The 24,757-nt window shown below is 38.7% G+C and overlaps 1 protein-coding gene across 3 annotated transcripts in view; it reads right to left on the reverse strand.

Annotated features, from left to right (window-relative positions):
• The window catches only part of NEK10 (NIMA related kinase 10), a 284,563-nt gene that overhangs the window by 53,931 nt on the left and 205,875 nt on the right, over positions 1-24,757 (reverse strand). For 2 of the 3 annotated variants that reach the window (XM_025271976.3, XM_025271973.3), the window contains 2 exons: positions 10,134-10,171; positions 9,894-10,034 (listed from right to left, as the gene is read on the reverse strand). In XM_025271976.3, the coding sequence (XP_025127761.2) occupies positions 9,894-10,034; positions 10,134-10,171 (179 nt within the window). The remainder of the gene's footprint in view (positions 1-9,893; positions 10,035-10,133; positions 10,172-24,757) is intronic. The other variant, XM_025271975.3, reaches the window with a different exon arrangement.

Consider the following 24,757-nt stretch of genomic DNA (forward strand, 5'->3'; position numbering starts at 1 on the left):
ATCTGCTGCTGTTATGCCATGACAAGTCAGGATTGCATGACCAGTTCAGCACTCTGGGTGCTCTGGCAGGATTACTGAGATGTGAGTGATCACATGGGTTAGGACTGGGGAGAAGAAAGAAATTTAAGGTTCATAATGATGGGAGTCTGATTATAACACTTGCAAACCCTCTTGATTTCCTGAACAACTTCAGCTAATCCTAGGTAGGATAATTTTTATTCCTCCTTTTCTACCTTATCAAATCATCACTGTTTTTTATATTCCCCATCCCAAAATATGTAGCCATTCGTAATTTTAGGAAAACAAAAATAATAAAAATCCAAATATATATCTTTAAAATTTTTATTCATTAGACATTAATAACTACCAACTTCATGGCAAATGTTAGCCATATAAAGCATTCTCCCTGTCTTTCAGATTAGCACACTGAAAATACTATACTTAACTATTCACCAAAAATATAACACATATTTATATTGACAATTTTATTAAAACAAATGTCCCTTAAAAAGAGATCATAGGTGGAATTCCCTGGTGGTTCAGTGGTTAGGAATCTATGTTCTGTCAAAGGCCTGGGTTTGTTCCCTGGTTGGGGAACTAAGATCCTGCATGCTACAGAATGTGGCCAGGAAAAAAAAAAAAAAAAAGATACCATATAAACTGATCTTATTTCAATGTCAGTCATGCATAGCATGTTCATGATTCATACCTATATACTTCTTGCTGCAAAAGATAGAAAGTATTTGGTCTCATTAAAATTTAAATAAAATCAAAGTTTAAATTGGAATACTCTGTATTTCTTTTATGGTTTTATTAAAATAGAGAGCTGAATTAGTGTTTTAAAACTTAGGAGGAAACCACAAAATTCATTATAAGTGGCAATTTACTTAAAATGCCAAACAATAATTTCTGCTAGCTTACTGTGTGGTGAACATGACACTGAACAGCTAAGTTTCCCCTCTGAGGCGGTGGTAGGAGGACCTGGAGAGGTGCTGGCAAGGGTTTCACACATGTCGTCTCATGTGGTCCTCGTAACTGTTCTGAACGGTGTCCTCATTTTACAGATAACTGAAATTAAGAAGTGTCCAACCAAGCCTGAAGAACTGGGACCTGCAATTAGATGGGCCCTAACTCTACACTTACTCAACTCTCCTAACTTGTTACCAGGAGACCATGAAACCATAGACCACGTAACCTAACACGTATGCTCCTTCCCACACCTGAAAAACTACTTCTTTTCTTAAAGGAGCTGCTACTTATAACACGTTCTCATTGTACCTTTTAACATTTAATGGATCAAATATTTTTGAAAAGCAAGTATACGTAATAAATTGGAAACATTATGTCTTCATACCCTGTGCAGTGCACTATATCTGGTTTATTATCTCATGACACATTACAATAGTGAAGTTAGGGGCCGGCTCCTGGTCCAGTCTACTGAAGTCACAATTCACAGCACAAGCTCTGAACCTCTTAGTTACTACAAAATGATCAAGAGATGGACTACACATATTCCCCCAATTGACCAAGACACAGTATACTATTTTTCTGAATTCTCTCTGCTAAGAATAAGGGATTTTTGAACAACAGGGGAAGGGAAAGTTTACAGCAGGAGCTCCCTGAAAAAGTAAAAAAAAATATATATATATATATATATTAGGGCAGAACCAAGATTACTGAAAGGGAAGACATGGAGTTTCTGTTGCCCTACAACTAGGATACTCACAAGATGCTGGTGGGGGCCTCTGAAAACCAGACAGATGGGAGGAACCCACTAAGCAATCAGGTAGTATGTGAACGGGAGCAAAGAGGGGAGGAAAAGTGGAGGCCAGACAGGACTGGTGTGGCTGAGGAGTGACTAGGAGCACCCAGAGAGGCATGCTTGCCTCCAGGATGTTAACAGGGAGTAGAAAGGACCTTCAGAGGTTGTAGGATGAGGAGGGGGGAATGTGCTTGGCATTCCCTCCTGCCCACTTGGCCCCAGGGAGCTTGCACAGGCTTCAAGCCTGGTCCTATGCCCTTCAGGGACCTCTCTGCCCACGTGAGTACTGGGGCTGTGAGAGGGAGTGGGAAGAAGGATGCAAGCCAAACTGGGGAGCCCTCAGGGGTCAGGAGAAGTGCCTGCTGCTCCCTTGCCCACTGAGCCCACGGGAGTCTCCTAAGGCCCTGGGCCTGGCTCTCCAGCCTCTGGGGCCCTCTCTGCCTTTTAAGGTGCCTTTCACCCTACAGGACCTACTCTGTCTATGTAGGTCCTATGGGTGTGAGAGTAGGGGAGTATGAGGAAGAGCCAAGCCCTGGGGGAAGAGTCACTTGGGATTCAGAGGATCAGGGAACCTGCCTGGTATTCTACCCACTTGGCCCTAGGCAGCCTCCTGGGGCCCCAGGTGTGATCCTGCACACCTTAAGGCAGGAGAGACTGCCGAGGCCCCCTCAGCCAGGCTGAACCCAAGCCCCAACCCCCAACCAGGGCCTTTTCCAGGAGTGTGGGTCCTGAATCAGGACCCTGCCCCTGCCTAAGCCCTGCCCCTCACAGCTGAGGTTTTTCTGTCTTTTTGTTGCTTTTGTCGTTGTTTTGTTTTGTTTGGGTTTTTTTTTTTTGTTCTTTGCCATTATAGAGTTCTGTTTTACCCTTCAGTGGTTCTTTTGTATATATTCTTCTTATTTTTTAATAAAATAACTGTTAATTTTCTGAATTCATTTTTTTTGTTGTTGTTATTGTTATGCTCCCTTTTTGGAGAAGGCAATGGCACCCCACTCCAGTACTCTTGCCTGGAAAATCCCATGGACGGGGGAGCCTGGTAAGGCTGCAGTCCATGGGGTCGCTAAGAGTCGGACACAACTGAGCGACTTCACTTTCACTTTTCACTTTCATGCATTGGAGAAGGAAATGGAAACCCACTCCAGTGTTCTTGCCTGGAGAATCCCAGGGATGGGGGAGCCTGGTGGGCTGCTGTCTATGGGGTCGCACAGAGTCGGACACAACTGAAGCAACTTAGCAGCAGCAGCATGCTCCCTTTTATTTTTTATGATCATTTATGATTTTTTTCTTCTTTGCTACTGGAGCTTAGTTTTACCCTCCAGTACTTGTTTTATATAGATTATTATTTTTCTGAATATATCTGTTAGTTTTCTAAATTTAATTTGTAATTATTTGCATTGCCCTGCTCCTTTTTTTGGCATGCCCTGTGGCTTGCAAGATCCCACTTCATGGGCCAGAGATCAGGCCTGAGCTCCTGAGGTGGGAGAACTGAGTCAGAACCACTGGACTAACAGAGAACATCATGCCCCAGGGAATATTAATTGGGGTGATACTTAAGAATAAATTTACCTAAGGAAGCAAAAGACTTCAGAAGACTGAGAAAGCTTCAGTGTTCTCAGAAAACTATAAAACTCTGATGAAAGAAATCAAAGAGGACACAAACGGAGAGATATACCATATTCTTGGATTAAAAGAATCAATATAGTAAAGATGAATATACTACCCAAAGCAATCTACAAATTCACTGCAATTTCTATCAAATTGCCATGGCAATTCCACAAAATTGGAACAAAAAAATCTTATAGTTTGTATGGAAACACATAATACCCCAAACAGCCAAAGTAATCTTGAGAAAGAAAAATGGAGCAGGAGGAATCAGGCTTCCTGACTTCAAACTTTACTAAAAAGCTACAGTAATCAAAATAGTATGGTACTGGCACAAAAACAGAAATATAAACCAATGGTACAGGATAGAAAGCCCAGATATAAACCCATGGACCTAAAATCACCTAGTCTACAACAAAGGAGGTAAGAATATACAATGGAGATAAGACAGCCTCTTCAATAAGTAGTGCTGGGAAACCTGGAGAGTTACATGTAAAAGAATGAAATTAGAATACTACCTAATATCATACATAAAATAAACTCAAAATGAATTAAAGACCTAAATGTAAGACTATAAAACTCTTGGAGGAAAACAAAGGAAAAACACTCTTTGACATAAATCACAGCAAGATCTTTTTTGAGCCACCTCCTGAAATAATGAAAATAAAAACAAAATAAACAACTGGGATCCAATTACACTTAAAAACTTTTGCACAACAAAGGAAACTATAAGCAAGACAAAAAGACAAACCTCAGAATGGGACAAAATATTTACAAACAAAGCAGTGGACAAAGGGTTAATCTCCAAAATTTACAATCAGCTCACGGAGTTAAATATTTTAAAAAATGAAATAAAAAATAGGCAGAAGATCTAAATAGACATTTCTCCATAGAAGAAATATAGATGGCCAATAAACACAAGAAATGATGCTCAACATCACTAATTATCAGAGAAATACAAATCAAAACTACAATGAGGTACCAGTTCATACCAGCCAAAATGGCCATCATCAAAAAATCTACAAACATCAAATGCTGGAGAGGGTGTGGAGAAAAGGGAACTCTCTTACACTGTTGGTTGGAATGTAAATTTGTACAGCCACTGTGGAGAACAGTACGGCGATACCTTAAAAAACTAAACACAGAACTACCATATGATCCAGCAATCCCAAAACAGACCATATACCCTAAGAAAACCACAACTCAAAAAGACACATGTACCCCAGTGTTCATCACAGCACTATTTACAATAGCCTGGACATGGAAGCAACCTAGATGTCCATTGACAGATGAATGGATAAAGATGTAGTACATATACACAACGGAATATTATTCAGTCATAAAAAGGAATGAAATTGGGTTAGTAGTAGGGATGTGGATGAACCTAGAGCCTGTCATACAGAGTGAAGTGAGTAAAAAAGAGAAAAATATAATATATTAATGCATATATATGGAATCTAGAAAAATGGTGCTGATAAACCTGTTTGCAGGGCAGGAACAGAGGCACAGACATGGAGAACAAAGCTGAATGTATGTGCCCTATGTTCAAACTATACTACAAAGCTACGGTAGTCAAAACAGTATGGTACTGGCACAAAAACAGACACATAGATCAATGGAACAGAGTAGAGAGCCCAGAAATAAACCTACACACATGTGGTCACCTAATCTATGACAAAGGAGGCAAGAATATAAAATGGGGAAAAGAGAGTCTTTCAACAAATAGTTCTGGAAAAACTGGGCAGCTACATTTAAAACAAGATTAGAACATTTCCTCATACCATATACAAAAATAGGGCTTCCCTGGTGGCTCAGCTGGTAAAGAATCCACCTGAAATACAGGGGACCTGGGTTCGATCCCTGGGTTGGGAAGATCTCCTGGATAAGGAAAAGGCTACCCACTGCAGTATTCTGGCCTGGAGAATTCCAGGGACTGTATAGTCCATGGGGTCGCAAAGAGTCAGACACTACTGAGCGACTTTCACTCACTCATGATACAAAACTAAACACAAAATAGAGATTAAAGGCTTAAATGTAAAACTAGAAACCATAAAATTAAAAGAAAACATAGGCAGTACACTCTGATACAGGCCTTAGAAATATTTTTTTGGATATGTCTTCTCAGACACAGCAAACATAGGCAAAAATAAACAAATCAGATTTAATCAAACTTAAAAGCTTTTGCACAGTGAATCAAACTATAGACAAAATGAAAGCAAACTATTGAATGGGAGAAGATATTTGCAAAAGATATGTCTGATAAGGGGAATATCCAAAATAAATTGAAAACTCATACAATTCAATATAAAAAAGTTAAAAATGGACAGAGCATATTAATAGACATGTCTCCAAAGAAAACATACAGCTGGACAATGGAAACATAAAAAGATGCTCCAACTTGTTAATCATCAGGGAAATTCAGATCAAAACTATCATGAGAAATCAACTTTTACCTGTCAGAATGGCTATAGCCAAAAGACAACACATAAATGTTGGCAATGATGTGGAGAAAAGGGTACCCTAGTATACTGGTGGTGAGAGTGTAAATTGGTTCAGCCACTATGGGAAGCAGCATGGAATTTCCACAAAAATTAAAAATACAACTACCATATGACCCAGCAATCCCACTTCTGGTTATATATCTGAAGAAAACAAAAAAACACTAATTCAAAAAGATGTATGTACCCCAGTGTTCATAGCAGCATCATTTACAATTGTCAAGGTGTGGAAGCAACCCAAGTGCCCACTGACAGATGAATGGATAAAAAAGATATGGTGTGTATATATGCAATGGAATATTATTCATCCATAAAAAGGAATTAAATTCTGCCATTTTTCAGCAATGTGGATGGACCTAGAGAATATTATGCTTAGTGAAAAATGTCACACTAGGAAGATAAATACTGTGTGTGTTTTCACTTATATATGGAATCTAAAAAATAAAGCATATGAATGCATAGAGCAAAACAGAAACAGATTCACAGAGAACAAACTATGCTTTAATATACTATATTTGTTCTTTTCTTTCTGACTTACTTCACTCTGTATATCAGACTCTTGGTTTATCCACCTCATTAGACTCAAATTCATTAATTTTTATGGCTGAGTAATATTGCATTCCAGTCCATTCTGAAGGAGATCAGTCCTGGGTGTTCGTTGGAAGGCCTGGTGCTAAAGCTGAAACTCCAATACTCTGGCCACCTCATGCAAAGAGTTGACTCATTGGAAAAGACCCTGATGCTGAGAGGGATTGGGGGCAAGAGGATGAGATGGCTGGATGGCATCACCAACTCGATGGACTTGAGTTTGAGCAAATTCCGGGAGTTGGTGATGGACAGGGAGGCCTGGCATGCTGCAATTCATGGAGTTGCAAAGAGTTGGGCATGACTGAGTGACTGAACTGAACTGAACTGAATATTGCATTGTGTATATGTACCACAACTTTATCCATTCGTCTGTCATGGACATCTAGGTTGCTTCCATGTCCTGGCTATTGCAAATAGTGCTGCAGTGAACATTGGGGTACATGTTGTCTTTTTGAAATGTGGTTTCTCCAGGGTATATGCCACTTACTTATATCTAATTGTACCTCTTAATCCCCTTCCCCTTTCACCTTTCCCTCTCTCTACTGGTAAACACTAGTCTGTTCTCTGTGAGTCTGTTTCTGTTGAGAAAGTAAATCAAATGAAAGAAATAGATATTTGGAATATAGTAATACAGATAGTACTCAGAAATGGCCAAATTTGTACAGTGGTAATCTGTAAGTGAAAAAGGTTAGTAAAATAGAGCTAAAATAGTTAACATGCATACTTTGCATGTTATGCATGTTTATTCATTTATTCATTCCATGTTAATTATTGCTAATACTTTCGTCTACTCAGTACAAAAATTCCTAAGTTTTCAATTCTGTTGTCAAATTACTATTATTTAATCTAAGGAATATGTTATAAAATAAATTATTTACAGAATCTAATTAGTATTAAAAGGCAGAACAAGAGGATTTTTAATAATAGTGTTGAAATGGCTTCATGGTTATTTGTTTTACAGGAGTTCGGAAGTGCATTAAATACTGCCATATGGCTACAATATGAGCCTAGAAGTTCACATTTTAAGAGTATGCTATCACATTCTAATACAGCCATTCGACACTCTAAAGTAATAGTTTTCACCCTTTGTTCTGCCGTAGCAAATGGAAAATGATGCTCACATTCTAGATTTAGTCCTGGGAATATACCCAGGTTCTGACAAAATTCTCTCTTCTCTGACAGTTTTTTCCAGAACATTTAGGCAATACAGGACTATAGCTGTTGTTCATATACAGTGGAATGAATCCTCATTTGCACAAGAGGCAATCTAAGTGGGGCCTATACGTTGTTTGTCATTTGGCAAAGCAACCAATTAGTCCAAGGACACCTGCAACATTTAGAAAAGTATGACTTTTATAATATGCAGAAAAACCACTCTGCATTAGATGAATAAAAATATGGTTTTTTCACTGTAATGTGGAATAACTCTTAGGTAATAACTCAGATTTTCTCCATATGCATTACTGTGTTCTATAATATTAGTCAAAACTATCATTCCTTTATAGGTAAACTTTAGCATTCACTGACAACACTTAAAATGCTATAGTATATTCTGTTTTAAATTTAAATGCATGAATTGGCAAATGTTTAAAAAGTAGATAATATAACAAACTGTAGGTCTAAGAAATGTAATATATTACATGTTATCCATGCTAAAGAGTTTGTTTAAATATCCAGAGATCTGATTAATTTTTCAGACATAAAGTCAAGTCTTGAACTAACTAACTCAAAATACCCTTTAGGAAAAGTAATTCTTTTTATGAATCACAACTGAACTTCAAATTTCTTACATATGTATATGTTTTGCTCTCACTGTTTTAAAATTAATAACAATCATTTTAGCTTCATGGCTATAATATGAACTTACCTTGTAGCAAAATAGCTGGAGTGGGGCATGGTCAGCATAACATCTTAATAATGTTTTGGACACCTTAACAACAAAGTTATCTCTTTTCTGCATCTATGCTGATCATGTAAATGCCCCCAAACTGTCAATAACTCTTCTAAAGCAAATTTAATAAATGTGGAGACATGGACTAATATTACAGTAAATCAATTCACATCTCCTAAAAGTTCATATGTATTAACTCTACAAAAGAACACAAATTAAGGAAGTTAAAGTGAAAATAACTTTAAGCAATAATTCCAAATTAACCAAAGTAGTAAAACAGAACTTTATACTTGAGTCATATACATATGTTAAAAGCACAATCACTAAGTTTTTTTCCTGAATTATCCAGGTTTAGTTAAAAGCTTTACTGTTACTGTTGAACATTTGGTCCACTTTAATAGAAATTAGAAATGTTAAAACACACTCTTTTTTTCTCAAACAATTACTATAAACCATTATACTTTAAGAATTCATAATTTCTACCTTATTAGAGAAACAATTTGATATAACATTGCTTTAAGCAAATACAAATAAGTAAAAAGAATTATCTGCACCAGAGTAAAGGAGATAGAAGAAAAGATACGCTTTACTCTCTTATATCATATAGGTGCACAGCTTATAGAAATACGTATGTAAAACATAGTTACTATTTTTGTAGTAACTATGTTTTACATACGTATTTCTATAAGCTGTGCACCTATATGTCCATCAGCAGATGAATGGATAAGACAGCTGTGGTACATATACACAATGGAGTATTATTCAGCCATTAAAAAGAATACATTTGAATCAGTTCTAATGAGGTGGATGAAACTGGAGCCTATTATACAGAGTGAAGTAAGCCAGAAAGAAAAACACCAATACAGTATACTAATGCATATATATGGAATTTAGAAAGATGGTAACAATAACCCTGTGTACGAGACAGCAAAAGAGACACTGATGTATAGAACAGTCTTATGGACTCTGTGGGAGAGGGTGAGGGTGGGAAGATTTGGGAGAATGGCATTGAAACATGTAAAATATCATGTATGAAATGAGCTGCCAGTCCAGGTTCGATGCACGATACTGGATGCTTGGGGCTGGTGCACTGGGACGACCCAGAGGGATGGAATGGGGAGGGAGGAGGGAGGAGGGTTCAGGATGGGGAACACATGTATACCTGTGGTGGATTCATTTTGATATTTGGCAAAACTAATACAGTTATGTAAAGTTTAAAAATAAAATAAAATTTAAAAAAAATAGTTACTATTTTTGGTAGTAGGTATGCACTGTTAGCTTCAAAATTTAACTGGCTAACATTCCTACCAAAGCAAAAACACAAACTTTAGAAAAATAGCTCATATATTTCATCAAATAAGTGAACACAGAAGGCACCTTGACACTGTTAATTTGCCAAACTATATAATAATGATGGACAGATGAAACGAGATTCTCCTGTTGTTTGTACTAGAGTTGCCTCCCAAGCATCATTTGGGTATTCAGGCCCAACCACAATTCTGTGTTCACCCATTGTGTGCTTGAGACCAATGTTATCTAATATAAGTACTACCATGGTCTTTGAGACTGTGGAGAATCACAGTGGGAAGGCTGTGGGCCTGCCACCCCGTCACTAACTCAGCCTCTACCTCCTTAACGTGGGCACTGAGCAGGAGGGGTGGCACTTTCAGAAGCAGGTCAAGAGGCAGCAAAGCTGAAGAAATAAAAGGGGGAAAGACATGAGACTGTAATACAAATTGCACTGAATTTCAGGGTGGCATGTGTGATGTTACTGCTGACAAAGCTAAATTACCTGGTCTCAGTCTGGATCCTATTCCACCAGTGAAGTCTCTGTAAGCAGAATGAGAAGGTTTATTCAACTTGGATTTGACTAACATTTATTGAAAGCTTATATCCCACTATGGTTTATGAAACCATATGAAAATATAGGTTTGTTTTTCCTAAAGATGTCCTCAGGAGTTTAATAAAGGGAGAAAAGAGACATAATTGAACCCAGAGCAGAGCTGACATTCTATGAGCAATGGAAGAACCTGGTTGCATCACAGTTGTTCATGAGCTCAAGAATAATTATAAGCCTAAATCTTAGGCTTGAATGATTTTCTTGTCACATTTAAAATCAAAATACTTGAACTTCCCTGGTGGCTCAGTGGTAAAGAATCTTCCTGACATGCAAGAGACATAGTTTTGATGTCTCTTCTGATCCAGGAAGATCCCACATGACTTGCAGCAACGAAGCCCTTGTGCCACAACTATTGAGCCTGCGCTCTGGACCCTGGGAACCACAACTACTGAGCCCGTGTGCCGCGACCACTGAAGCCGATGTGCCTTAGGGCCCATGCTCTGCAACAAGAGAAGCCGTTGCAGTGAGAAGCCTGTGCACCGCAACTAGAGAGCAGCCCCAGCTTGCCCCAACTAGAGATAAGCCTGCACATCAGGGAAGACTCAGAATAGCCAAAAATAAATAAAAAAAAAATAAAAATACTTATTTTGTATGAAAAAGAAATAGCATTTAAAATTTTATATGTAGTATGTTCCATGCTTTATTCCTGCTGTCTTAAAGAAGAAACTATAACTCTTCCTATGAAATGAGATAATTTTTATATTTAAGAAGATTATATTTTTCCTTATGTTCTCAGCATTATTACCATCACTTTTTTGCCCTATTCTAAAACTTAGGATTTCCTTATCATTATGCAAGTTCGTCTCAGGACCTTTCACCCAGTGGAAGAGTCATTAGACCCTACGGAGGACAGCCATAAATAACCTTCAATCTTGTTTTATCTACTAGAATCTAGAGAGACAAGTTCTTAACATTTTTTTTAAGAAATAAGAAATATCTATCAGATCAGATCAGATCAGTCACTCAGTCGTGTCTGACTCTTTGCGACCCCATGAATCACAGCACGCCAGGCCTCCCTGTCCATCATCAACGTGACAAATTATAAGAACCATACTTTACTGCAACACGACCAAAGTACATCAAACATCCTCTATGTTTAAGGCACATGATAGGTGTTTACTAAGTGGGAGTTGATATAGGGACTCAGACACAAATAAGCACGACTGATAATTCTATTACCCCAAGCCTTTCACTACAGTCACAGAGATTATGGTACGTACATGCAACACATACCCAAGTTATCAAGCACAGCAAATTTGGCACTCATTCACCCACCACTCAACTTAAGTACTAGAATAATATCAAAACGTGTGCATCTAACTGTGAATTCCTTCCCTCTCCATTTCCATCTTCCAATCCCCCACTAATCCACTCCTCTCTTGATCCTATTTATTTTTTCTGTCCCATTCCAGCCCATATTTCCAGACCCTTGAAAATTAAATGAAATTCATCAGTTTTACATAGGTAATACATTCTTTTTACACCTGGAATAAGGTCACATGTTTACATAAGGAAAAGGGGTGATCCCTGCCTCATATTTTCAAAGAGGGGCATAATCTTAGCAGTGTCCATGTAAGTGTGGGCAGAAGCCTCAGGATTGAGCAGAGGGGTAGAACGTCTGTTCCAGCAAATCATTCCCTTGCATGCAGGTTACTCCTCAGCAAGGGCAAACGCATAGCCCACACCATAATCTTCTAGACAAGCCCAGCACTGTCCAACAGAAATATGCCAAGTACAAACATAAGTCTAAATATTCTGGCAGCCACAGTTTTAAGAAGTAGAAAGAAAAAAGTGAAATTAATTTTAATAACATTTTAAACTAAAATAGCCAAAATATTATTTCAACATGTACTAAATATAAATATTAATATAATTTTTAAAATTTAAATGAAATTTAAAATTCTTGGGACATACAGGCAACCTGGCCCCAGGGCAGGGCCTAAGAGTGGCAGCAGTGGCCATTGGTAGCACTTACTCAAGAAGCATCACAAGTTTCGTGGATTCTGATGGGGATGCTCTACCACAGCTAACCTCTGACACACCCCACGAGTCCACATAGCTCTCTGCTAGCCCAGCAGAGTTGTTCCACAAATGTGTAGGGGGTGGTGGCAGAGGCAGGGGGAAATGATCGGCTATGAAAAACAAAGGGGGCTTACATCTGAGTCAGTATCTGACTGGAGCTGCAGATGCCTACATGGTCAGTGCATTAGATCTCTGTCAATGTACAGACCACACTTGTTTTAGCACCCCATGCCACTGAAGCAAATGTCTTGGTGCATGGAAGAGGAGGGGGAAAATCCACTTAAAGGGGATAGAGCTAGCTTCTTCCCTGGCAATTTAAAAGCAGACCTCACCCCTAACAAGACAGTGATGGCCACTGGGCAGAGAGGAAGTCCTGCCTCAGATCTGGTGCCAACTCTAGCCCCTCCATCTCTAGCACCACTGCCTATCAAGGGGATAGCTTCCAGCACATCCTGAGGAAAGGTATAACTGGCATCCACCTCAAATCCAGCTCCCCATCAAAGGCAGGTACAAATCACACACAGTGTGCAGAGGGATGCTCCCACATAAAAACAGCCATTTCAAGACTGCAGTGGACAACTGTTTCACCTAAAGCAATAGAGACAGAGAAAGCTAAATAAAAAGAACTACTGTCAATTGAAAAAGCAAAAGAAAACCCTTGAAAAATAATAAAACAGAAATAAACAATTTACCACAAGAGAACTTAAAACATGATTAATAATAAACTTAATAAAGGAAAAGAACTGATCGCAACAATGAACATTTTAAAATATTAAAAAAGACCCAATCAGAAAGTTGCGGGATACAAGGTCAATACGCAGAAATCACTTGCATTCCTGTATACTAACAATGAAAAATCAGAAAGAGAAATTAAGGAATCAACTCCATTCATGATTGCAACAGAAAGAATAAAATATCTAGGAGTAAACCTACCTAAGGAGACAAAAGAACGGTATGCAGAAAATTAAAGACACTGGTGAAAGAAATCAAAGACAACATAAACAGATGGAGAGATATTTCATGTTCTTGGGTAGGAAGAATCAATACTGTGAAAATGACTACACTACCAAATACAATCTACGGATTCAATGCAATCCTTATCAAATTACCAATGGCAATTTTCACAGAATTAGAACAAAAAATTTCACAATGCATATGGAAACACAAAAGATACTGAATATCCAAAGCAGTCTTGAGAAAGAAGAATGGAGCTGGAGGAATCAACCTTCCTGACTTCAGACTATACTACAAAACTACAGTCATCAAGACAGTATGGTACTGGAACCAAAACAGAAGTATAGACCAATGGAGCAAGATAGAAAGCCCAGAGATAAACCTACCCCTCTATGGGTAGCTTATTTTCAACAAAGGAGGCAAGAATATACAATGGGGCAAAGATAGCCTTTTCAATAAGTGGTATTGGGAAAACTGGACATATGCATGTAAAAGAATGAAATTAGAACACTTTCTAAAACCATACAGAAAGATAAACTCAAAATGGATTAAAGACCTAAACGTAAGGTCAGAAACTAAAAAATTCTTAGAGAAAAACATTGGCAGAACACTCGATGACAGAAATCAAAGCAAAATCCTCTATGACCCACCTCCTAGAGTAATGGAAATAAAATAAAAAATAAACAAGTGGGACCTAATTAAACCTAAAAGCTTTTGCACAGCAAAGGAACCTACAAACAAGGTGAAAAGACAACCCTCATAATGGGAGAAAATAACAGCAAAGGAAACAACTGGCAAAGAATCAATCTACAAAATATATAAGCAGTTCATACAACTCAATACCAGAAAAACAAACAACCCAATAAAAAAGTGGGGAAAAGACCTAAATAGACATTTCTTCAAAGAAGACATTCAGATACCTAACAAACACATGAAAAGATGCTCAACATTGCTCATTATTAGAGAAATACAAATCAAAACTACAAAGAGACACCACCTCACACTACTCAGAAAGTCTACAAACAATAAATGCTGGAGAGGATGTGGAGAAAAGGGAATTCTCTTGCATTGCTGGTGGGAATGTAAACTGATACAGCCACAAAACCACCATATGGCCCAGCAATCCCACTACTAGGCATATACCCTGAGGAAACCAAAATTGAAAAAGACACACGTACCCCAATGTTCATTGCAGCACTGTTTACAATAGCTAGAACTTTGAAGCAATGTAGATTTCCATTGACAGATGAATGGATAGAGAAGCTGAGATACATATATACAATGGAATATTACTCAGCCATAAAAAGGAAAGCATTTCAGTCAGTTCTAATGAGGTGGATGAACATAGAGCCTATTATACAGTGAAGTAAGTCAGAAAGAGAAATATAAATATCACATATTACCACATATATAAGGAATATAGAAAGATGGCACTGATGAATTTATTTGCAGGGCAGATCATAAACTCCTTATTGCCAAATTCAAACTTAAATTGAAGAAAGTAGGGAAAACCACTAGACCATTCAGGTATGGCCTAAATCAAATCCCTTATGACTATACAGTGGAAGTGAGAAGTAGATTTAAGGGACAAAATCTGACAGACAGAGTGCTTAATGAACTATGGATGGAGGTTCATGACATTGTACAGGAGACAGGAATCAGGACCATTCTCAAGAAAAAGAGATACAAAAAGAAAAATGGCTGCCTGAGGAGGCCTTAAAAATAGCTGTGAAAAGAAGAGAAGCAAAAAGCAAAGGAGAAAAAGAAAGATATACCCATTTGAATGCAGAGTTCCAGAGAATAGCAAGGAGACATAAGAAAGCCTTCCTCAGTGGTCAATGCAAAGAAATAGAAGAAAACATAGAATGGGAAAGACTAGAGATCTTTTCAAGAAAATTAGAAATACCAAGGGAACATTTCATGCAAAGATGGGCACAATAAAGGACAGAAATGGTATGGACCTAACAGAAGCAGAAGATATTAAGGACAAGTGGCAAGAATACACAGAAGAACTGGACAAAAAAGATTTTCATGGCCCAGATAATCATGATGGTGTGATCACTCACACTCACCTAGAGCCAGACATTCTGGAATGTGAAGTCAAGTGGACCTTAGGAAGCATCACTACGAGCAAAGCTAGTGGAAGTGATAGAATTCCAGTTGAACTATTTGAAATCCTAAAAGATGATGCTGTGAAAGTGCTGCACTCAATATGTCAGCAAATTTGGAAAACTCAGTAGTGGCCACAGGACTGGAAAAGGTCAGTTTTCATTCCAATCCCAAAGAAAGGCAATGCCAAAGAATGCTCAAACTGCCACACAATTGCACTCATCTCACACACTAGTAAAGTAATGCTCAAATTCTCCAAGCCAGGCTTCAGCAATACGTAAACTGTGAAATTCGAGATGTTCAAGCTGATTTTTAAAAAGGCAGAGGAACCAGAGATTAAATTGCCAACATCTGCTGGATCACAGAAAAAGCAAGAGAGTTCCAGGAAACATCTATTTCTGCTTTATTGACTATGCCAAAGCCTTTGACTGTGTGGATCACAAAAAACTGTGGAAAATTCTGAAAGAGATGGGAATACCAGACCACCTGACCTGCCTCTTGAGAAACCTGTATGCGTCAGGAAGCAACAGTTAGAACTGGACATGGAACAACAGACTGGGTCCAAATAGGAAAAGGAGTACGTCAGGGCTGTATATTGTCACCCTGCTTATTTAACTTACATGCAGAGTACATCATGAGAAACGCTGGGCTAGAGGAAGCACAAGCTGGAATCAAGATTTCCGGGAGAAATATCAATAACCTCAGATATGCACATGACACCACCCTTAGGGCAGAAAGTGAAGAAGAACTAAAGAGCCTCTTCATGAAAGTGAAAGAGGAGAGTGAAAAGTTGGATTACAGCTCAACATTCAGAAAACTAAGATCATGGCATCCAGTCCCATCACTTCATGGGAAATAGATGGGGAAACAGTGGAAACAGTGGCTGACTTTACTTTTCTGGACTCCAAAATCACTGCAGATGGTGATTGCAGCCATGAAATTAAAAGACCTTATTCCTTGGAAGGAAAGTTATGACCAACCTAGACAGCATATTAAAAAGCAGAGAAATTACTTTGTCAACAAAGGCCCACCTAGTCAGTTTTTCCAGTAGTCATGTATGGAAGTGAGAGTTGGACTATAAAGAAACCTGAGCACCAAAGAATTGATGCTTTTGAGCTGTGATGTTGGAGAAGACTCTTGAGAGTCCCTCTCACTGCAAGGAGATCCAACCAGTCCATCCTAAAGGAGATCAGTCCTGGGTGTTCATTGGAAGGACTGATGTTGAAGCTGAAACTCCAATACTTTGGCCACCTGATGCAAAGAGCTGACTCATTGGAAAAGACCCTGATGCTGGGAAAGATTGAGGGCAGGAGGAGAAGGGGATGACAGAGGATGAGATGACTGGATGGCATCACCGACTCCATGGGTTTGGGTAGACTCAAGGAGTTGGTGATGGATAGGGAGGCCTGGTGTGCTGCGGTTCATGGGGTCGCAAAGAGTTGGACACAACTGAGTGACTGAACTGACTGATACTTATATCACAAAAAATAGCCTTTAAAACAAAGTTTAGAAAGAAAAAGAAAGAATAGCATATAATGATAAGGGGATCAATAACAGAAGAAGATATGACACTTATTAAGATTATGTACCTAATATCAGAGTAGATATATATATCAAAACTAACAGCCATAAAGGAAGACATTGACAGGAATACAGTAATAGTAGAAGTCTTTAACACCCCACTGACATAAATGGACTGATCTTCTAGACAGAAAATCCATAAGACAACAGAGGTCCTACATGACAAAAGACCAGTTGGAGTTAACTGTATCTACAGGATACCACATCCCCAAAAGCCCAGAGTATACCACATTCTTTTCAAGCATGTATGGAACATTCTCTAGAATAGACCAAATACTATGCCACAAAGCAAACCTCAACAAACTCAAGAGGATAAAAATTTCAAGCATTTTTTCTGACCACAACAGCATGAAACTAGAAATCAGCCGCAGAAAGATGAGGGGAAAATGAACACATGGAGACTAAACAAGCTGCTACTAAAAAACCAATGGGCCAACGATGCCATCAAACAAGAAATCATAAACTATGTCAAGAGAAGTGACAATTAAACATAATTTTATAAAATCTATGGAATGCAGGAAAATCACTAAGAGAGAAATAATACAGGTTTTTTTCAAAAAGCAACAAAAATTTCAAATAAACAACCTAACCCACCACCTACAAGAATTAGAGAAAGAAAAACAAACAAAACCCAAGGAAACAGTAAAGATCATAAAGTCGCCGTCGTGTCTGACTCTTTGCAACCCCACAGACTGTACAGTCCATGGAATTCTCCAGGCCAGAATACTGCAGTGGGTAGGCTTTCCCTTCTCCAGGGGATCTTCCCAACCTAGGGATTGAATCCAGGTCTCCCACATTACACATGGATTCTTTACCAGCTGAGCCACAAGGGAAGCAAGATCAGAAAGAAATAAACAAAATAGAAAAAAAAAAAAAAGCAATAGGAAAGATTAATAGAAATGTGCTGAGCAGGGCCCTGTGGGACTCCAGGGCAGGGAGGCCTTTTTAATCCCCCATTCCTTGTAGGCAACACTCCAGACTTCATGACCTTCTCTGAGTTCCAAAGGGCAGAACAGTTGCTAATCAAAGGATAATTAGCAACTAAACCACCTGAGGCAAGATTAAAGGGACCAGAGAGGCTCTTAGGTGGTCCATTCTCTTAATCTTGATGAGCCTCTCTCCTATCTAATATATAATACAAATGAACATTTATGCAAAACAGACTCACAGATGTAGAAAACAAACAACTGATTACCATAGGGGTGAGGGAAGAATGGAGGGATAACTTAAGAATGTGGGATTAAGAGATACAAACTACTATATATATAATAGATAAGAAACAAGGATATATTGCACATTATCAGATAATAGAGCCATTATCTTGTAATAACTTTTAACACAAGTTACTGTGCTGTACATCTGAAACTAACACAATATTGTAAATCAACTGTACTTCAGTAAAAAGATATTTTAAGAAAAAAATATATATATGCTAGTGGGCATATATGAAATAGACCTCCCTGGTAATGCTGAGTTGCTTTCAGCTTTGCTGCCCCTTTATATGATTCTAAATTTCTCCTTAAGAAATTTCAGGGAATCTTTAAAAATAACCATCACACATTCACTCACTCATTCAAAGATATTTACTAAGTGCTCACAGTGTGTAGGCACTGTGCTAGACACTGGAGATGGAATACTGAAAAGAAACCGTCCCTACAGTCTTAGAAGTTACAAGACTGCACAGGCATAGCAGAAAAACTGTTAATTTCTCTGGAAATCATATCACAGATCATAAGAAAACACAGTCATTTGAAATTACACGAGAGCAAAAAACTCTTAATGACAACTTTTAACTATAAAAGTGTTGGGTCCACAAATATGAACAATGGGCAGAAGATTAGGCAGAGTCTGAGGGATCAACCTGATGCAAAGAGCTGACTCATTTGAAAAGACCCTGATGTTGGGAGAGACTGAAGGCAGGAGGAGAAGGGGACGACAGAGGATGAGATGGTTGGATGGCATCACTGACTCAATGGACATGGGTTTGGATAAACTCCACGAGTTGGTGATGGACAGGGAGGGCTGCTGTGCTGCGGTTCATGGGGTCGCAAATAGTCGGACACAACTGAGTGACTGAATTGAACTGAACTGAGGGAAGTCTGCCTCTAGATTGAACCAGACTGAATGTTTATGTCTAATGGAACATTATGGCTTCAGAGGGTGGTTTCCTATGACAGTACAAGCTGGAAACTAGCCAGAGATGGCCCACAAAGAAAACATTTCATGTTGATGTATGGCAAAACCAATACAATATTGTAAAGTAATTAACCTCCAATTAAAACAAATAAATTTATATTTAAAAAAAAAAGAAAACATTCCAGAAATGTTTTGTGGTGAAAAGGTTTATCATAATGAAGCTTGTGTCTTTTGAAATGGGAATTTATCAATAACATTTCAGAGCGATAAAACAATTTCAGAGAAATGGAAGGTTTTTAAAAATTCTGAAAGGTCTTTTCAGCTCTCTTCAGATCTGGTGTATATTCATAAACCAAATTTTTCATGCAGAATTCATAAGCCAAAACAGAAACTGAAGCACTGAATATGAGTAATAGCCGACAACTTACACTTTACCTGACCACTACAGGTAAGATGGCAATTGGAGGCATTACCTTTGTAATTTTTTAAATCAAGTTTTCACTGCTAAATGCAAGTGTGAGGTAAATTATTTAGATGATTATTTTGTCAGAGGCATGCTGGTCATGAAGGAGATGGAGTCTAGAATTTTATACCTCATCAAATTATTTTAACTGTATCTCTGGACTGAGGAAACATTTTCACATGCATTGCATCACATCATTTAATTCAACTATGAAAAGTAGTCACTACAATTTAATGCTGATAGAAGAAATATTTGACCTTATGATGAAATGAGAAGCCTGGCTTACAACATTAAGATGATGCAACCACACCATCTAAGCTCACTAGCATTTTACATCTTGAAAGTGTCTTTCAGGCAGTGATGTCATAAACATACCCTGTGTGAACAAGTGACATTAGGTATGGATGCTTTCTCCTGCTCATTAAGGGCTCTTTGTTGACCTGTAATGTTAATGGAGTTGGTATCACTGCAGGAAGGTGGCATGGTGGTACTGTGGCTCTCCACTTGTACTCCAATAATAGCTAGGAACTAATAAGCCAGGGAATTTTAGAACTGTCATAGAAAAGGAATAGAATGATTTTACTGACAACAAATTGCCAACATTTGTTGGAACATAGAAAAAGCAAGAGAATTCCAGGAAAAAAAATCTACTTCTGCTTAATTCACTATGCTAAAGCCTTTGATTGTGTGAATCACAACAAACTGTGGAAAATTCTTAAAGAAATGTGAATACCAGACCACCTTACCTGCCTCCTGAGAAACCTGTATGCAGGTCAGGAAGCAACATTGAGAACTGGACATGGAAAAATGGACTGGTTCCAAACTGAGAAACAAGTCTGTCAAGGCTGGCTGTATACTGTCACCCTGCTTATTTAATTTATACACAGAGTGTGTGCGAGTGTGCATGTTCAGTCAGTTCAGTTGTGTTCAACTCTTTGCTACCCTATGGACTGCAGCTCACCAGGCTACTCTGTCCATGGGATTCTGCAGGCAAGAATACTGGAGTGGGTTGCCATGCCTTCCTCCAGGGGATCTTCCAGATCCCAGGTATCAAACTCACTTTTGCCTGTGTCTCCTTCATTGCAGGCAGATTCTTTACCCACTGAGCCACCTGGGAAGCCCTAAATAAAGAGTTGCTACTGTTGCTAAGTCGCTTCAGTAGTGTCTGACTCTGTGCAACCCCATAGACGGCAGCCCATCAGGCTCCACAGTCCCTGGGATTCTCCAGGCAAGAACACTGGAGTGGGTTGCCATTTCCTTCTCCAATGCATGAAAGTGAAAAGTGAAAGTGAAGTCGCTCAGTCGTGTCCGACTCTAGCGACCTCATGGACTGCAGCCTACCAGGCTCCTCCGTCCACAGGATTTTCCAGGCAAGAGTCGTGGAGTGGGGTGCCATCGCCTTCTCCGGAACAAAGAGTATATCATGCAAAATGCCAGGCTGCACGAGTCACAAGTGTAATCAAGATTGCTGGGAGAAATATCAATAACCTCACATACACAGATGACACCACTCTGGTGGCAGAAAGGAACTAAAAAGCCTCTTGATGAGGGTGAAAGAGGAAAGTAAAAGAGCTGGCTTAAAGCTCAACACTCTAAAAATGAAGATCATGGCATCCAGTCCCATCACTTCACAGCAAATAGATGGGGAAACAATGGAAACAGTGACAGATTTTATTTTCTTGGGCTCAAAAATTACTGCAGATGGTGACTATAGCCATGAGATTAAGATGCTTACTCCTTGGATGAAAAGCTATGACAAATCTAGATAGACTATTAAAGAGCTGACATATCACTTTGCCAATATAGGTCTGGATAGTCAAAGCTATGGTTTTTCCAGTAGTCATGTATTGATGTGAGAGTTACACCATAAAGAATGCTAAGAATCGATACTTCTGAATGGTGGTGCTGGAGAAGACTCTTGAGAGTCCCTTGGACAGCAAGGAGATCAAACTTGTCAATCCTAAAGGAATTCAATATTCATTGGAAGGATTGATGCTGAAGTTGAAGCTCTAGTCCTTTGGCCACCTGATGCAAAGAGGTGACTCATTGGAAAAGACCCTGATGCTGGGAAAGCTTGAGGGCAGGAGAGAAAGTGGTGACAGAAGATGAGATGGTTGGATGGCATCATCAACTCAATGGACATGAGTTTAAGCAAACTCTGGGAGATAGTGAAGGACAGGAAAGCCTGGAGTGCTGCAGACCATGTGATCACAAAGAACGGGACACAACTGAGCGACTGAGCAACAACAACTGACAACAAATTGTTCTGGTAAGACTGCTTGATTGTGGCATCAGCTACTAGGCCAGGTTAACAGCAGCAAGCAGTGATCAATAGTATTTAATCAATTTAAGTGAAACTAGATCTGGATTATTAGAAACTGGATTATGAAAAAGTAGTGGGAGTCTCTATCCTCTATAGCTTTAAGTCAAAATAATCAAGACTTTTGCTCTATGGAGGCAACATTCCTAGGTCCTGAGATCACACAAGTTCTTTCCAGTCAGTGTATGATACTGGATGGTCACAAACATTTCCAATCATCTCTATACACAAAGACTAGAATCAGGTACACATCCTTGAATACAATTATGCATACATTGATTCATCGAAGAGGCTGTGAACCACAGGTATCTCTGATACTGCAAACATTTAATGTCTGAAACTAGCCTGCCAAATATACTCTGTTGCCTTGGCAACAGAATATACATGTACATGGAAAAATCTTATTGCCTAAGCAGCAGGATCTTTAAAAAGGGTTTAAGCTGTTGACTATGGCAAAGGCTGTAGGTTCAAGCCAGGAGGTGAGATTTTAGTCCAATTATAGACAGAGATACAGAATTTGTGCTAAGATAACAGTCATTCATCTATTAACTGACAAGTATTTATGGACTGGTACCTATGTACAATAAACTGTGCCCTGAGGAATGCAAAGATGGACTAGGCATAGTCTGGTATGTGCCAGCACAAAATAATAAATATTAATTGATTAATCAATGAATTTTGTAGAAGGTCATAATTCAATGACCATAGTTTACTAGTACTTGACTGTATGGACCTGTGTATATTACCAAGTTATACAGGACAATTTATCTGTAAACTGAAATAAAATATTATGACTTGAATTAGAACCACCAGTAAATATATCAACTAAGTAAGACTATAAAATCCAGACAGATGCTGGTATAGGCCAAGCCCTATATCACACAAAGTAATGTGTGAATTATACCTCACTGAAGCTTTTAAAACAAAATAATTTCTTACGTTCTCATTCAAGAAAAAGTATTCAAATAGACCATCACAAGACTGTGCATTCACTTAAACCAATATATAAAAATAAACCATTAAGGTAATTTGAATTTGCCTTTTGTTACTTATCAAATAGAACTTAAATGTAAGCCAGAATCTTATGGTTCTGTATCTTCAGAACAGCTAACTAGCGAGCCCTTGAGAGAGTATGAGTGATTGCAGTTAAAGCAACTACCTGGTGACCACTCAGATTAGCAACTATCTGGAGGAGTATCCCAAGTGACACTCTTTATTTATGACTCTCTGATTACATGCAAAGAGCAAAGATGTAAAATCAAATCTCTATTCTAGTAAACCAAAGGCATAACTAAAAGCAAATTATTTTAAGTGAATATACTTGTAGTTTGCTGGGAAATGTGTATCAACAAGAGATTCCCCATGGGCTACCTTAATAATATGAAAAATGCCATGCTGACATTGCCAGGTCTTCTAGGGGTCCAGGAGAGCCTCAGCCAGGTGACATCTTGCTTGGGGAGATTTAGAATCTGGAGACCTGGTCATGGAGATCTGGAGATGGACCTCTGCTGCAAATGACTGAAAGACTGCATTTCTAGAGCCAAGAAATGGGACACTCTCCACTGACCCAGTATCTCAGCTCTAAGTTTGGCTTTTAGGATTTTTGTTGATTTGGGGATGGAGAGCTGAAATATGGGAGGAGTTTGGCAAGAAAAAGAACCCAAATGAATTACTTTCTGGCTTCAAGTGACTTCTGCTAAAGAGAGCATAAAAAGACCATTGACTTCTAGGAGTTGGAGACTCTGGGTCTTGCCACTAATTACATTCCTGAAAAATGTATCATCTGATGACAGCTTGTGTCACAACACCAGGGTGCCTTTCATTGATAATATCATGTTTCCTTTCACTAGCCTTGAGAATTCTTCTCTGAGGAGGCAGGAGCTGCCCTTCCTAGTTTCCTTTGCTGATGTATTATCCATTTGATTGGCCCAACTGCTCATGAAAGTCTGTGTCAAGTTACTGGGGAGGTATCAATGATCTTTAGAGGCAATTAGCTTCAACTTAGCCCTTGATATCTGAGATGACCAAAGTTGAGAGTTTATGCTTAAGCTTTGTGCACCATGAAGCCAGGTCCAAGTCTGAATTCTAAACTCTGAACACCATGCTCAAATCAAGCATGTACCTCTCTGTGACTCTTTCTCATTGGGACCCTTTTTCTAGGAGCCAGAAAGGAGCTCCTGGGAGAGCTGCCCAGGGTCTCATTTTAACGGTCTTACTAATTAACACATGGCACAAAACAGCCAAAAATATCTGCAGGCTTGATTTTAAATTGATTTTTATTATATTTTGTAACTCTGCTATCTTATTTTAGATTCTAACTTTTCATTTCGCTTTTAAACACTTTGCAGGAGGGGTTTACGGTTAATATTAATAAACCAAGAAACTCAGGATAACTCTAAACATTAGATTGCAAGTAACTTTCACCTTATTTAATGCTTTTAAATAATTATAAATATATTTTAGAGTTGCCTCCCTTTAATTCATAGAATTAAAGGGAATACCTGGAAGGACAAAAAAGTCATTAATTTTCTCTTCTCTTATTTTGCATTAATCACAAGCTGTCTTTTGTCATTTATTTCCTTCTCAAGTCTACTTTTGTGCCCCCTCCAATATGAGTTCCTTGAGAGAAGAGTGAAGCGAGGTGAAGTGAAAGTAGCTCAGTCATATCCAACTCTTTGCAACCCCATGGACTATACAGTCCATGGAATTCTCCAGGCCAGAATACTGGAGTGGGTAGTGTTTCCCTTCTCCAGGGGATCTTTCCAATCCAGTTCTCCCGCATTGCGGGCAGATTCTTTACCAGCTGAGCCACCAGGGAAGCCCTTGAGAGAAGAAAGTAAAAGTGAAAGTGAAGTCACTCAGTCATGTCCAACTCTTTGCAACCCCATGGACCGTAGCCTACCAGGCTCCTCCGTCCATGGGATTCTCCAG

This window comes from Bubalus bubalis, chromosome 21 (assembly GCF_019923935.1).
Source record: "Bubalus bubalis isolate 160015118507 breed Murrah chromosome 21, NDDB_SH_1, whole genome shotgun sequence".
NCBI classification, from domain to species: domain Eukaryota; kingdom Metazoa; phylum Chordata; class Mammalia; order Artiodactyla; family Bovidae; genus Bubalus; species Bubalus bubalis.